Source organism: Delphinapterus leucas, chromosome 1 (assembly GCF_059928025.1).
Source record: "Delphinapterus leucas isolate spDelLeu-1000000601 "Yukka" chromosome 1, BTC_Dleu_Yukka2, whole genome shotgun sequence".
NCBI classification, from domain to species: Eukaryota; Metazoa; Chordata; class Mammalia; order Artiodactyla; family Monodontidae; genus Delphinapterus; species Delphinapterus leucas.
In genome coordinates this window covers 151,522,416-151,536,246 of record NC_143129.1, presented here as the reverse complement: position 1 = coordinate 151,536,246, position 13,831 = coordinate 151,522,416, and the positions used below count along the sequence as shown (strand labels likewise).

General features: G+C 57.6%; 1 protein-coding gene across 1 annotated transcript; it reads left to right on the top strand.

The window, feature by feature from the left end:
• The first annotated feature begins 925 nt into the window (after positions 1-925).
• Positions 926-3,877, top strand: FOXD2 (forkhead box D2). Its single transcript, XM_022574988.2, has one exon. It carries the CDS (start codon positions 1,351-1,353, stop codon positions 2,806-2,808), a length of 1,458 nt encoding a protein of 485 aa, XP_022430696.1. The 5' UTR covers positions 926-1,350; the 3' UTR covers positions 2,809-3,877.
• Positions 3,878-13,831: the final 9,954 nt, after the last annotated feature.

The window sequence follows — 13,831 nt, the reverse complement described above, 5'->3', positions numbered from 1 at the left end:
GCGGTTGAGGTCAGAGTTCATTGACGGACGTCTCGGTGGGGGTCCTGCTGCCTGTCTGTAGAGCCTGCAAGACCGGCCAGAAAAGAGGGGAGTGGGGAGGAGGGCTAGTGGCCCTGCAGTGCGACTGGGGGTGGGAGAAACGACGAAATCGAGCGAGGGATTCTCGGACCCACGAACAGACATCCGGATAAATGCAGGGTTTCCACAGTAAACAGAGGCAGAGATTCACCGAGGGCGAGAGAAACACAGAGTTACAGGGCTTGAGTGAGACAAACGGATACCAAGACAGAAAAAGGTCGGATACAGGCAAACTCGGCGATGGACCGGTCCGCGCTCCCAAAATACAACCGAAGCGCCCCGGAAAAGTTCTAGGAAGCGGGCGACGGGCAGGCGGAGCGCTCCCCGGGTCTCCCCGCACACACTGCCGCGTCTGGAGCCACGCGGCGCGGCGACGGGATGGGTGGCGGGGTCCCGGCCTTGGAGGGGAGGAGAGGGGCGCAGCCGGAATCTCTCACCTCTCCGAGGCCCGAGGCTGAGAACGCCAAGTGTGCTCCTCGCGATCACTCAAGTGCGACTGCCCTTGGGCCGGAAGCCGCTCGGGCTCCTTCGGGCCCCCCTCCGGCGGCGTTGGTCCGGGCGTCTCAGGCTCCGCTGGCGCGCCAACTGCGCTTCGGCCTTGGTGGCCCGGGCGCTGCCTTGGGGAGATGATGGGTGGGGACTGTCGCTACTACTCCCACCTCCGGCTGGAGCCCGCGTGAACCTTAACATCCAGGGCTAAGCGCACTGAGGGCAGCGGCCCCAGGGAGCGGAGGGTTTGCGGGATCTGCGGGGAAAGGAGGACTCGCCTCGAGCCACCCGAGCCGCGCTCCCGCCGCGGCGGCTGTTTGTTCCCGCCGGGCCCCTCCGCGGAGGCACTCCGCCCGCCCCCGCCCCACCCAGCTCAGGGAGCTCCGCCCCGGGCTCGCGTTCTTCCGCCTTAGGCTGCCGCCAGGCGGGAGGAACTAATTTACCGACCTCCCCTCCCGGGGTAGGGGGGCGGCTGGGGGCCGAGACCGGCTGTGTAAGGGAAGGCCTCAACTCCTTCCGCCCGCGCCCGGGGCGCAGGCCCCCGCTCGGTTTCCCAGGGCAGCGGAGAGAGCCGCCCCCAGTCGGGTGCTCATCGAGAGGTGAGAGCGGCCGAGCGGGCCACGAGGGGGCGCTGCGGAGCTGGGGGACACCCCTCCCTGCCAGCCTCAGTCCCCCGCCCCCTCCCCGCCCGCGCGCAAAACACACTCGCCCCAGAGGCAGCGCGGCGGAGCCCGAGCCGCGGCCGGAGCGGAGCCGGAGAGCGGCGGTGGCGGCGGCGGCACCATGACCCTGGGCAGCTGCTGCTGCGAGATCATGTCCTCCGAGAGCTCCCCGGCCGCGCTGTCCGAGGCCGACGCAGATATAGACGTGGTGGGCGGCGGCGGCGGCAGCGGTGGGGGGGAGCCCCCTGCCCGTTCCGGACCCCGCGCCCCCCGGGACCTACTTCCCCACGGCCCCGAGCCTCCTCCAGAGGAAGCCGAGGGGGATGCCGCTGACGACGAGGAGGAATCCGGCGGCTGCTCGGACGGCGAGCCCCGCGCTCTAGCGCCCCGAGGGGCGGCGGCCGCAGCGGGAAGCCCAGGGCCAGGCACTGCGGCCGCCCGGGGCGCGGCGGGGCCCGGGCCCGGACCGCCGTCGGGGGGCGCGGCGACTCGGAGCCCGCTGGTGAAGCCGCCCTACTCGTACATCGCGCTCATCACCATGGCCATCCTGCAGAGCCCCAAGAAGCGCTTGACGCTGAGCGAGATCTGCGAGTTCATCAGCGGCCGCTTCCCCTACTACCGGGAGAAATTCCCCGCCTGGCAGAACAGCATCCGCCACAACCTATCGCTCAACGACTGCTTCGTCAAGATTCCCCGCGAGCCGGGCAACCCGGGCAAGGGCAACTACTGGACGCTCGACCCGGAGTCGGCCGACATGTTCGACAACGGCAGCTTCCTGCGGCGCCGCAAGCGCTTTAAGCGGCAGCCGCTACCGCCGCCGCATCCACACACGCACCCTCACCCTGAGCTGCTGTTGCGCGGCGGGGCTGCGGCGGCGGGGGACGCCGGCGCCTTCCTGCCGGGCTTCGCGGCTTATGGCGCCTACGGCTACGGCTACGGGCTAGCGCTCCCGGCCTACGGCGCACCCCCGCCGGGCCCGGCTCCGCACCCGCATCCACACCCGCACGCCTTCGCTTTCGCCGCCGCCGCTGCACCTTGCCAGCTGTCGGTACCCCCAGGCCGTGCCGCGGCGCCTCCACCCGGACCTCCGACGGCTTCGGTGTTCGCGGGCGCAGCCTCGGCTCCGGCCCCTGCGCCTGCGCCGGGCACAGGATCGGGCCCGGGCCCCTCAGGCCTGCCAGCCTTTCTAGGCGCGGAGCTTGGCTGCGCCAAAGCCTTCTACCCCGCGTCCCTGAGCCCTCCCGCAGCAGGCACCGCGCTCCTGCGCCAGGGCCTCAAGACGGACGCGGGCGGCGGGGGCGCCGGGGCCGGGCAGAGGCCTTCCTTCTCTATAGACCACATCATGGGCCACGGTGGCGGCGGGGCAGTACCCCCGGGCGGGGGCGAGGGCTCCCCGGGATCGCCGTTTTCGGCGGCGGCCGGTCCTGGGGGTCAGGCCCAGGTCTTGGCCATGCTGACTACCCCGGCCCTAGCTCCAGTGGCCGGCCACATCCGCCTCTCGCACCACGGGGACGCGCTCCTGTCCTCAGGGCCCCCGTTTGCCGGCAAAGTAGCAGGCCTCAGTGGCTGCCATTTCTGACCGTGTCGGGATATGGGCCACTGAAACCCGCACTCCTCAGTCTCTCCCGGGAGCTCCTGCGGTCGCAGCGGAACTCAGGGAGTCTATTTATGAAGAGTCTCCAGACCTTGGGCCGGCGCGCGTGACTTAGCACTTCAGGCTCCGCGCTCAGAATCTCTACGATAGTTGGGACGAAGCGGGCTCCGTCGCTCAGGGGGAGGCCCGGGTCTATGCGACGAGGTCGCTAGCCATGATCCCGTTCCAGTTTGAGCAGTAAAAGGGTGAGGGGGAAGTCTTCGCTTTTCCCCAGTCTCTGCGCCTCTCGGCAGCCCCGGAAGAATGCTCTCCCGGAGAGGTGCCCACCCAGGCCCGGCAGATCCCGCCAGAAACACCAACTTCGCAGAGAGGTCTCCCTTTCTGCCTCTCCCACACTCCTTCCCCAATTTTGAGGCCCTGATTGTCCAATATTATAATTTAAAGACACCTATTATCTGCTTTGTGCTTAAAAGAAAAATTCAACTTTTTTTTTTCCTTGCTGTTCTCCAAGGAACTTCGTTCTCTTGGAAGCCTACAGCAATGTCTACACAGGCGAAGTTGAACGGACAGGTGAAGCGAGGGGTCTCCACAACCCGTGCGCAATCCCGGAATCCCACTCCATTGAGGAAAATCCTCCCTCTGTTGTGTTGGGGCGCTTTTGAAGGAACTTTACCCCTTTCCCGTGGCCGGCTGGGTCCAGCCATCCAGGGCCAGCAGCCCTCTCAGCGGCCTGCTACGTCCCAGGCCCTGGGATATTTATTGTAGCTAAAGGCAATGAGGTTGGGGTGGGAGAGGAGGGTCTGGGTCAGGGACTGGAGAGGCGGGGGGCGGCCAGGGCACATCCTGTGGCAGGGGTCCTGTAATTATGTGTAAATATGTGTACAGCGGGCTGCTATCTGCATTCTCTGTCCACTGGGTGTGCATTGATTTAGACTTCTCCACTTGGGGAGACTCTGTGAAACTGTCTGAAGGTTTGTGTGGAAGAAAAGAAAAACCTGTCTCCCCCCACCCCACTCCCCATTGGTGTCAATTGAATAAATGTACGTGAACTCCAGCAGTCACCAGCTCTGTCTGCTTGTCTGCACTCCCCTTTCCCAGTCCGGGGTCTCCCGGACTCCTAGGCAGAGTGGAGTGAGGAAGGGCCCTGAGCAGCCCAGGCAGGCAGAGGAGGGCTTGGGCTTATCAGATACAGGGGACAGTGTGGCCTTGGCCTTTGGCTGTTAATGGGGCCAGGATTCTGGGAAGACTGTGACCCCTCCAGCGCTTTCATTTTCACTCTGGTCACAGGAAGGTTTCTGCCTGGGGCTCCGCAGAGAGGCTTTGTTTCAAATGCACCTGGGGATTCTCATCTTCCAGTTTAGACTTTAGCGTGGCCTGGGCTGATCTGGGTGCCTCGTGCTCATGGACACTATCTATACCCATTAAGTACAATTTGAGTGAAAGTGTTTACTGATACACATTCTGTAAGTCTTTCTGTGCTACTATAGTTGGGGGGTTTTATGGAGCTTGTGTTCGTGTTTGTCTGGGTTGTCACGTAGCCTTGCTTTTTGTCCTTTTTTTGCAGGGGCGGGGTGTTGGTTGTATTTCGGGATATCTGTGTTTTTATTTCTGTGTGTGTCTGTGAACGTGTCTCTGTGTTTTCTGTTCTCTGTCACCATCTCTTTCTGTGTCCCTAAGAGGAGAGAGGTCTCTCTCTGGCCATTGTAGGGCCTTCTTTGCATTCCCCCCTGCCACCCCCTCCCACTCCTGGCACATGGAACAGTTAGAGTGAAAGGCCTGAATTGGAGACTGTGAAACCCCTCTCTCCTCCAGCCCGAGAAGCTTAGAGGGGCACTATGAACTAGGGGAGAGAGTCCGTGAGGCCCTGCTCTGTTAAGGTAAACCTCCCTAACCCCTGAGCCACGCTCAGAACTGGAACCTGTTGCCAGAGTTGAGTGCAAAGCCATTGGGCTGGCTGGAGCCTTCCATAAGCCCTGTGCCTGGAACCCCAGTGGCCAGACTTGCAAGTGTGTTGGGTGAGAGGTGATGCTTGGGGTGAAACAAAGATGGTTACTTAGCTCTTTTCTCTGGACATTCAACTGCGGTCATAGGAGAAAAAGAGGAATATGGAGGTGCAGTGAGAGGCAGTTCAGTTTTCACAGAAAATAGACACATGCTGGGGGTGAGTGTTGGGAAACAATTGACAGAGAGAAGGAAGAAGAAAGGGTCAGAGAACCAGATGTAGAGAACTTGAGAGGGGCAGACAGGGAGAAGCCATACAGGCTGCTTTAGCCAGATTCTCAGGCATTAGGAGCAGTAGGAAAGAAAGAAGAGGTAGAGGACAGAGTACCCTGTACGAAGAGGGTCAGAATCGGGATCAGGGAGAGAAGAACACACCAGGGCTGAGGAAGAGGGGTTGGGACTTCTAAGTCTCTTAACCGCTTCCCCAATTGAGACAAGGTTCGAGGCACATATGTTAAATGCAGCCTCTCTGCCGGAGGTGAGGTGCCCTCTCCTCCATCTTGAGGAGAGACTGCAGGAGTGGAGGGAGATTGAATGCAGGGAGCCACCTTCCCATGATTTTATTGAATAGTCCAGGAGAAGTGAGGTTACATTCAACGGTAAAAAGGGAAATGTCTGCTGATACTGGGATAATGGCCTCTGGCTGCCTGCTTCATTGACTTCTGTTGCTGAATTTGATTTCATTTCTTTTCACTTGAGGAAGGTTGAACATTTGAACATGACCATGTGTTTGCCCTTAGTAAAACACTTTATAGCTTACATGGTCTCATTTTCCATGAATATGTCACTTCCAGATAGTAGGTTGGAGCTTCAAGTAAAAGACACCAATTTGTTTCTCCTCTAGAAGAGAGAAAATTAAGTCAGCCAGAATTCATATCTGATGATGTAGATAGATATTTCCACACCTGCTACTCCCAGGAGAAGCAGTGGATCCTTCTGGATTCTTCAGTGTGTCTTTGTGAAGGGTGTGTGTGTGTGTGAATTTATCTATGCTTACTGCTTGGTGTAGATGTATGTGGCAGAGGGTCTGCGTCAGGAAGAGCGAGAAATAAGAGGATTGGGGAAGAGTGAGATGCATCCTTACAGGCAGGGGCTTCCAGGGAGCTTTGGGGTCCCAGACCAATGGTTCAGACCCCGGTTTCCCCGTGGGTCAAGAAGGCCAGATCTGGGCCAGATATAATTACTGGCCTTGAAAAATACTAGAAAAGAATTGTTGAGATATGTGCACTGTTAAAGGCAGGGGAGAAGGCAGGGTGTTTTGAATTCAGAACTTCTTCAGGTTGTGTGGGCTGGGAACCTGTTAATTAAGAGCTGGCAAGGACCCACCTGGGGCCTGGACTGTAGGGAGGGGCAAGGAGAAGACTGAGGGAATTGCACGTTTGTATGGTAGAGTCCTGGGACTTTTTTTTTCTCCCCCAGACCAGAGAGGTTCTGTAAGAGGTTCTGTGGGCTCCCTCCCACTCTGGGTGCATAAGGATGGGTGTTCAGTGTAAGTCGGCTTACCTAGGAGGGAGCCCAGCCTCCTGGGAGGAGAAATAGGCCGTTCCATCTGGAGCGGCTCTTGTGGGTTCCCTGGCTGTTTGGGTGGATACAGCTGAGCCTCTGCCCCCGCAAGCTACAACGATCGGTGACAATAATAAGAAAATATCCAGGGCACACCTTCATGTCTCCAGGTGAGAAAAAAAAATGTTAAGAAATCGGCTTGGGGTTCAGAGAGTGCTGCTGAGAGCGGGCAGTTTAAAGGGGAAGAAAATTGGCGAATTTCACTGGTCAATTTCACTTCATTTCGTTCAATTTCGTTCAATTTCATTCCTTTTCATCCGGCGCCGGGAGGCCTGAGGCCACATAAGAGGGAGGGGGTTTTTCCGGGCAGAATTTCCCCATCTTGCAGATTTGCTTTCTATGGCTGAGAACAGCCTTGATTCTCAAACTTTGACATACATCTTTTAGCCAAGGCTAAAGGCAGACATTTTATTTCATTTTTATTTTATTTTATTTTACTGAAGGGTATTTTGTTTGGATGATCGGGGCACATCGGTGAGCCTCTCCCCATTTCTCTCTTGCAGCCCAATTAAAGTGGTTAATTCTTTTCACCGCCGATTCCTCCCCATCTTTCTTTCTCCTGGGGCTCCCCGGACCACCCAGGAGCGGGAGCTGAGGTGGGGGCGGACACTTCCCCTCCATATCCAATTTGTTCTCGCCACAGCGGGCGCGTCTTCGTGGTTACAAAGCGCTTTTCCCCTGATGACTTTTTTCCCCTTTTCAAAAACTCTCCTCTCCCTCTCCGGTTCAACTAGCAACCCACCCCTCCTCCCTCTCCGCTCCGGTTTATTTAAACTTCGCCTCCTCTAGCGCCGCCGTAGCGCGCACTTAATGAAGTTGAAGGCTCGGTGAGCCCGGGTGAAGAGGGTTTGGAATCTGTTGAAAGGGGCGTTTTGTGACACTGATTGGGGCGGGGGTGGGGCCGGTCGCGGACCAGACAATGATGATCAGGCGGGTTTTCCTCTGCTTAGGGTCAGGCGAATAAAGGCGCCGACGCTATTTAAACGAGGGACCCGGCAAGAAAAAGGGAGAAAAGATTTGCGTGTGGAGCGTGCCTCGTAGGATTTCAAGCTTAGGGGGGCGGTGTGAGGAGGCAGATCGCCTAGGGTCTTTATGGACCGGAGTCGGAGTTTAACTCAAACGCTGCGCATGCCTCCAAGAGAAGCGAGGCGAGTTTGGGTTTGCGCCTAAATTATTCCGATACGTGGTTCAAAAGGTTGTCTGGGTTGGGGCCTGGTGATGCATCCAGGAGGACCACCTGGGATGCTGAGACTCAGCTCACATTTGACCTTGGGGCTGGAGCTCTTGAGATTTCCGGAGAAACGGTGAAAGAGAACTAAAGGTGGGCAGAGGTCGTACAGGATAATTCAGCGTCCTAAGCTCTTCGTCTATCAGGGCATCTGAGAGCAAAACAAATGCTAATTGGAGTTTTGGAGCGGAATTATTCTGTTCTTTAAGGTCGGCATAGACGTACCAATATAGAAAGATGCAGGGAGGATTGAGATTCCCAGCTCTGGTTTAGCGAACGAATTTTTCCGCGAGCTAGTGGGTGCGGCGCAGGGCGGAGCTGGCACCGCCTCCTTTCGTAGCGGAGAAGCAGGGCGGCCCGAGGCTGGGGCCGCTCCGGAGCCCCGGAGGCTTCGGACCGTGGCGGAAGGAAGGCGCTTTCCTCTGGTGCCTGCGTCCCCGGGATGGACTGGGCGCCGACACCCTTGGGGTTGTTTCTGACCCTCGCTCGGCTCTCAGCTCCGAGTCCTGGGTGTCTGCGGAGCTCTCTCTTTTCGATCCACACGGACTCAGAGCGGAAGTCGCTCGTTGTCTGCGCCTTTGCTTTTCTCCACGCGTCAGGGGTCTGAGCTGGTGCCCTCCTCCCGGCCACGCCAGCCTCCTGGCCGCAATTTCGTCCTCCTGAAGGGGCTTGACAGGGCCCCGGTCTTCAGCCCGTACCCGCCTCCTTCCCGCCCAGCTATTCGGAGATACGCTTGGCTCCCGAGGGGTACGCGTCAGATCCCGCACTCCCGGGCGGCTGGGGAGATGCTCATAGCAGCTGCTACAGGGGTCCTGAGCGTTTCGCCCTGGGAAGCCGGGGCCTTGGAGGTCTGTGTTCGTTTCCCCCGATGTTGGAAAAACGCCTTAGGATGGTCTTACCTCCGGGGCATTTCTGCCTACGCAGGCAGAAGTATCTTGGGAATTGCGGTTACATGGATCTTAGGACTGGAAAGGGCGAATTATTGGGGGAACAAGACATTTAAATCAGTCCCTTCGATTCCTAAAAATCACGGCAGCCCTGAAAAGCGTATTTCAAACGATGTGTGGATACCGCCAAACAGTGTATGTGCGGCGCGGTGGGGGCCTCTGAGGGTGCCGGAGCGGGGCTTATTGTCCAAATTAATTCGTCGCCCCTTACAGAGGACCCTTGCTTTGTGTCCCCTTCCCCAGCAGATGTCGGTGCTGTTAGGACTCCTTGACTAGTTCCCCCATCCCATTCAGATGCAGATGTGCGGGTCCCGGCTGGGTGGGGGGAAATCACCTCTCCCCCGCCCCCCCCCACATACCCTAGTCCACGCCTTCCCTCGGGGTTGCGTCTTCATGGCCCTGTGGGCTCACGTCTCAGCTGTGAATTTCTTGTAAATATCCAGTCTTTTTGAGCTAGTTCTCCCTTCCCCACGTGTCACTCCAGTCGGAGAGGGCAGCTAGTGAGGTTATCACTTAAACTAGCCTCGGACCCAGATGGCAGGAGCCTAGAGGGTCCTGAGGACCGCGTGGCTCCACTTACTGCTTTGGAGCGGGAGGGACCAGACCAAGATTTCATAGCGGAACAGCTGCGGAGCCGGCGAGTAGATCCAAGAACCGGGGCTCCCAGTACAAGGAGTAGGATTCCAGGGCTGGAGATGCTGGTAGGACGGCCTTGCGGGCTGGACAACCCAACGCCCCAGACAGCCATGCTTTGTGGAGCCCCAGGCAGGCTGGAGGATCAGAGGACCGTTCGTAGGGTCCTTTTGCAAACCCATGAGTCTTCGATATAGCAACAAAAGGGCAGACGGACTGTGAGGCGCGGCTTCTGGGTTCTGATGCCCCAGGCAGCAGCTCTGGCCTCTGATCTACTTACCCAGTCCCTCCTCCCTCTGTTGACCAGCTGAAGAGCGTAAGGCCAGCGTCAGGGCTCAGTTTGTGTGAAGAACAGTTTTCCTGTCTGAGGAGGTACCTGGTAAGGATCAGACACCAGCGAGTTAATTTACCTCCAACCCTGGACATCTCTTAACTCTCTGGCTCCTTCGTTCCACAAATATTTATTGAGCACCTACTGTGTGCTGGGCATTGTACTGGAGGTATAAGCAGCAAACATGTGCCTAGTGTCATTAGATGCAGTCTAATTCCGATAGTTGAGAACTGAAGAAAAGGCAAAAGAAGTGATTATTACCATATTTGAGGTTAAAAAAAAAGCTTAGTATTTTAGGGGTTAAGGATGGTAGCTTTCCACTTTGTGATGATGGTATCCAGGTATCACAGTCCATGTGTATGTGATTTTTGGGTATTTGGGGTCTGTGTTTGTGTATATGTTTGTGTGTGAGAGGAAACATGTGTCTGTGTGGGTGACTGCTTGGGGCTGAATACTTGTGTGTGCTAGCACGTATATTTGTGACTGTATCACTGTGAGTGTGAGAGTGTGGTCCCTCCTCCTTGGGCAGAGGCAGAGGCTGGGGGGATGTGGGTGCAGAGGACTGGAGTGGAAGGGTTAGGAAGGGGTCTCTGTGATGGTGGGGAGGAGGCCTCAGTTTTGAGCCTCTTCCCTTATTCTTCTAGCTAAGGCTGAGACCTGCCCACCTTCTCCCTGCTTCCTTCTCCACTGCAGACAAAGCCGGGATTGCGGAGCAGCCAGTGAAGGTGCTGAGGGGCACAGTGACCGGACCAGCAGTGGATCAGGCTAGCCTCCACCCAAAGCTCCCGCTTCATCCCTAACCCGCTGGTGTCCAGTCCCTTTAGCCTGCCTTAGATGGGTAGATCCAGGTTGTTCCAGAGTAGCTAAAAGGCTCCATTGTCTGGCCTCTGACCTGCTCTCCTGCCTGGTGCCTTGAGATGCCCCCGCCCGACTCCAGCCTGCACAGAGGGACTTGGTCAGCAGTCCCCAGGTGCTTTGGAGTCTTCCCTTCCATTCCTAGGAAACTGATCTCCTGCAGCAAGGGGGCAAGTACAGTGTGTAGAGCCGGTAACACCGGAGCTTGCAAGGTTTCCAAGGCTAACATTGAACGGATGGGGAAACAGGTCTAGAGGAGGGGTGAGGATGGGGTTTGCCCAAAGTTGCTCAGCACGATGCCAGATGTAAAGTTGGAGCCTGCAGCCTCTATGCACCAGCATCAATAATTAAAGTATTCACCTAGATCTTTTGAGGGAACTAAAAACCCAGCATCTCCCCTGGTACTCGAGGGAAATCTTAAGTGTTGTCTGCACTATGGATGTTTCTGAATTCTCCTTTCTTCCCAGAGGCAGGACTGGAGGAACGTTGAGATCAAGGTGTGGGAGAGCAAACAATTATCCGGATAAATCAGGGCATGAGACAGTTGCCCTTAGGTGAACGAGGTGGCAGTCGGGAGGAGTGTGGGTGAGCAGGAGCATCTTGTGCTCAGCTTTACGCTGGGTCCCTGGTCTGGGCAGGCAGCCGAGTCCTTCAACCGGCCCTAGACTGAGCCTAATTTTGGGCAGCAGCTTGGCTGTGAGGAAGGGGGGTGGGAATGGTCAGAGTTTGCCAGTAAATTGCCTCTTTCCCTTCAGTTTTCCTAGGCAGTAGCATCCCTCCCTTCTTGCTTCTATGAGTCCGTTGGCAAATCTGTCAGTTAGTCCATCCACCTGGCTACTCCAAGCCTTGCTTCCCATGCCCTGTCAGAATCTAGACCTTTCACACACTGGAGAATAACTGAAGAAAATCTGGATCATCTAGGCCTGAGGCTGCCTTGGCTGGAGCCATTCCTTCCTGGATCGGGATGGATGTGCTGGCCCAGCTTCAGGGCTTTGAAGGGTGTTGGTTGGCTGTAGGCCAGTGCGTGCGTGCGTGTGGCTGGGGCACGTGCACGCGCCCACAGGGGCACATAGGAGTTCTGAGCTACACTGACCCCTGAAAGATGCCAGGCTTTGACGGCTCTTTCGCCTCCTTTGCAGCCTTCGCTTTAGCGCCACTCTGAGGATGATTAATACTGGGGGTGGGCGAGGGGACAAGGGGAGGGGATTCCTGATTCTGGCCACGGTGCTCTCTGTGACCTTGGGCCAGTGCTTCCTGCCCTCACTGAGCCTCAGTCTCTTTGTGTGAGAAATGAGCTGGATTATGTCAGCCTGGATTCGCCTTCCCCGTCTGGGGTCAGTGGCTTTGCCCAGCTCCTCCCTCTAGCCTGCTGAGGAGTGCTTGCTCCTCCCTCAGCTATCACTCTGCAGCGAGGGTGCAGTCGGGTACAGAGCTGGCCTGCCACAGGTTGTGCTGGGACTCCAGAGACACAGTCCAGGTGGCCACCTCAGGGCTTCCATTGCACAGACAGAGGGGCAAGAGAGTGAGGGGCTTGGCTCCCTCCTTTCTGGACCCAAGAAACTTCCAACCTAGACCCTGTGATTTCTCCTCCCCTGCCAGGGCCATAGCGGGTGGCCGAGTCTCCAGGTATGTCTTTGTCCCTGGATTCTGCATAATCCTATCTCCTTAGTGGACCGTGTGGATGAGTGTGAAGGTGAGTCACCATCTGGCAGCCTACCTGGCAGCCTGCTGAGCTCCCAGCCCCACCCATTGTGGCATCGGGATAGGGTGGCAGGGGGTAGGAGGCTGGCCCAAAAAGTGACCGGGAGCCTCTCCCCCAGCTCCCTTTACTCCAGTCTCTGTTCACCCAGAGACCCCGCCCCCCTTTCTGGGAAGCGCTGGGTGAGTTCGTGTGTTTAGCAGGAGGTGGGAGAGGGGCTGGATGGACTGGAACCAGTGTAGGTGGCCCGCGGTGTGGGAAGAACAGTTCCAAAGCCGGGCTGGAAACCAGGCTGTGCTCTGCCTTTTCCCCAGTGTCCCGTTCCAGGCCAAACTTGAGAACTTCAGAGTGTGTGGGGTCGTAGCGGGAAGTACCCAAAGCCTGGGGGTGGGGGGTGGACCGCTGTCTCAGAGACAAGTCCGCAGAATGTGTGCCTGCAGACTGAGACCCAAGGCAGTGGGGAGAGGCGGGAGAGGAAGGGCCGGGCTCCGTGGTCGCTTCCTCAGGAGCTGGGGTTGGAGTTTCCCGGTGACTTGTCTGCTCGCCGCGAGCATCTAGGATTCTTGCTCTCAGATACGCTCGGGCACGCAGTTGCATGCTGTGAGCAGAAAGAGCCCCAAAGATGCGTGTAAGGAACATTGGGAAGCAAAGCACTTCCTGCAGGGCGAGGCCAGGGGCCTGGGTCGACAAGGCTCCCCACCTGAGTGTGAAGGACGAGAGGTTCCTGAAACCCTCCCCGAGCCGGATCCGAGCGCCGGCGGGGCCCTGCCACCTGGGGGCGCCGCTGGCCCCAAAGTACCCGGAGCTTTTCCACCGCTTACCGAGGTGACCCCGCCCCACCCGCTCTGACCCTCCGTCAGAGGCTGACTCTGCAAACCTGGAAGCTGTTGCTTTAAAGCGGGCCGACCCAGCGCTAAAAGGGATGACCCTGCGCTGACGGGGACGACCCAGCTCTGAGCGGGCCTGACCCTGCGCTAACAGGCGTGACCCTGCACTGACCCGGGCCGATCCGTGCTAAAATGCTAACGGGATGATGATCTTGGGCTAACCAGGGTGGCTCTCTGCTCTCGCTCGCAAGGCTTTCCCGCACAGATTAGGTGTTGAAGCTGTCCAGTCCTTGTCGTAGGTCCCCTAGCTCTGGCACCAAAACTGGGCTCTTCATCCCCACCCCCGCCTCCACACCGGTCGCTGCTCCATCCTTTCCCCCTCTGGCTCTATAGGCCGATTCTGGGACACCCGTTTGAAGAGAAGGCTGGGCTTGCCGTAACGGTGGCTGAGTGTGCGGAGGGGGCTTCCTCTAGGGAACTGATTCCGTGGAGGCTGGGGCATCTCGGGGGCCAGAGCTATGAGCGCCTTTCTGTGTCTGTGCTCCCACCTCTGCAACAGTCCTCCCTGCCCTCCCACCCCTCCATATACATTGGCAGCTCTATCTTGGGGCAACTCCATCCTCTCCTGGACCCAGTGCCGTTCTCTGTGAAATGAAATGAGCTTATCGCCAGGCTGCCCCTCATCTGCTGGAATGTACTTCCATATCCACTCATCATCTCAATTCATTTCAACAAGTCTCTTATTACCTGCTTGGTGCTTGAGGATACAGTGGTGAACAAAACAGATGTTGTTCCTGGCCTTAAGGTGGTGATGATCTAGCGGAGGAGAGGAAGAAACAGACAAGTGCATATCTAATTAAAACTGTAATACGGACTCAGAAGGAAGACACCTGGGACTTTGCGAGAGACTAGCTGGAGGATGTA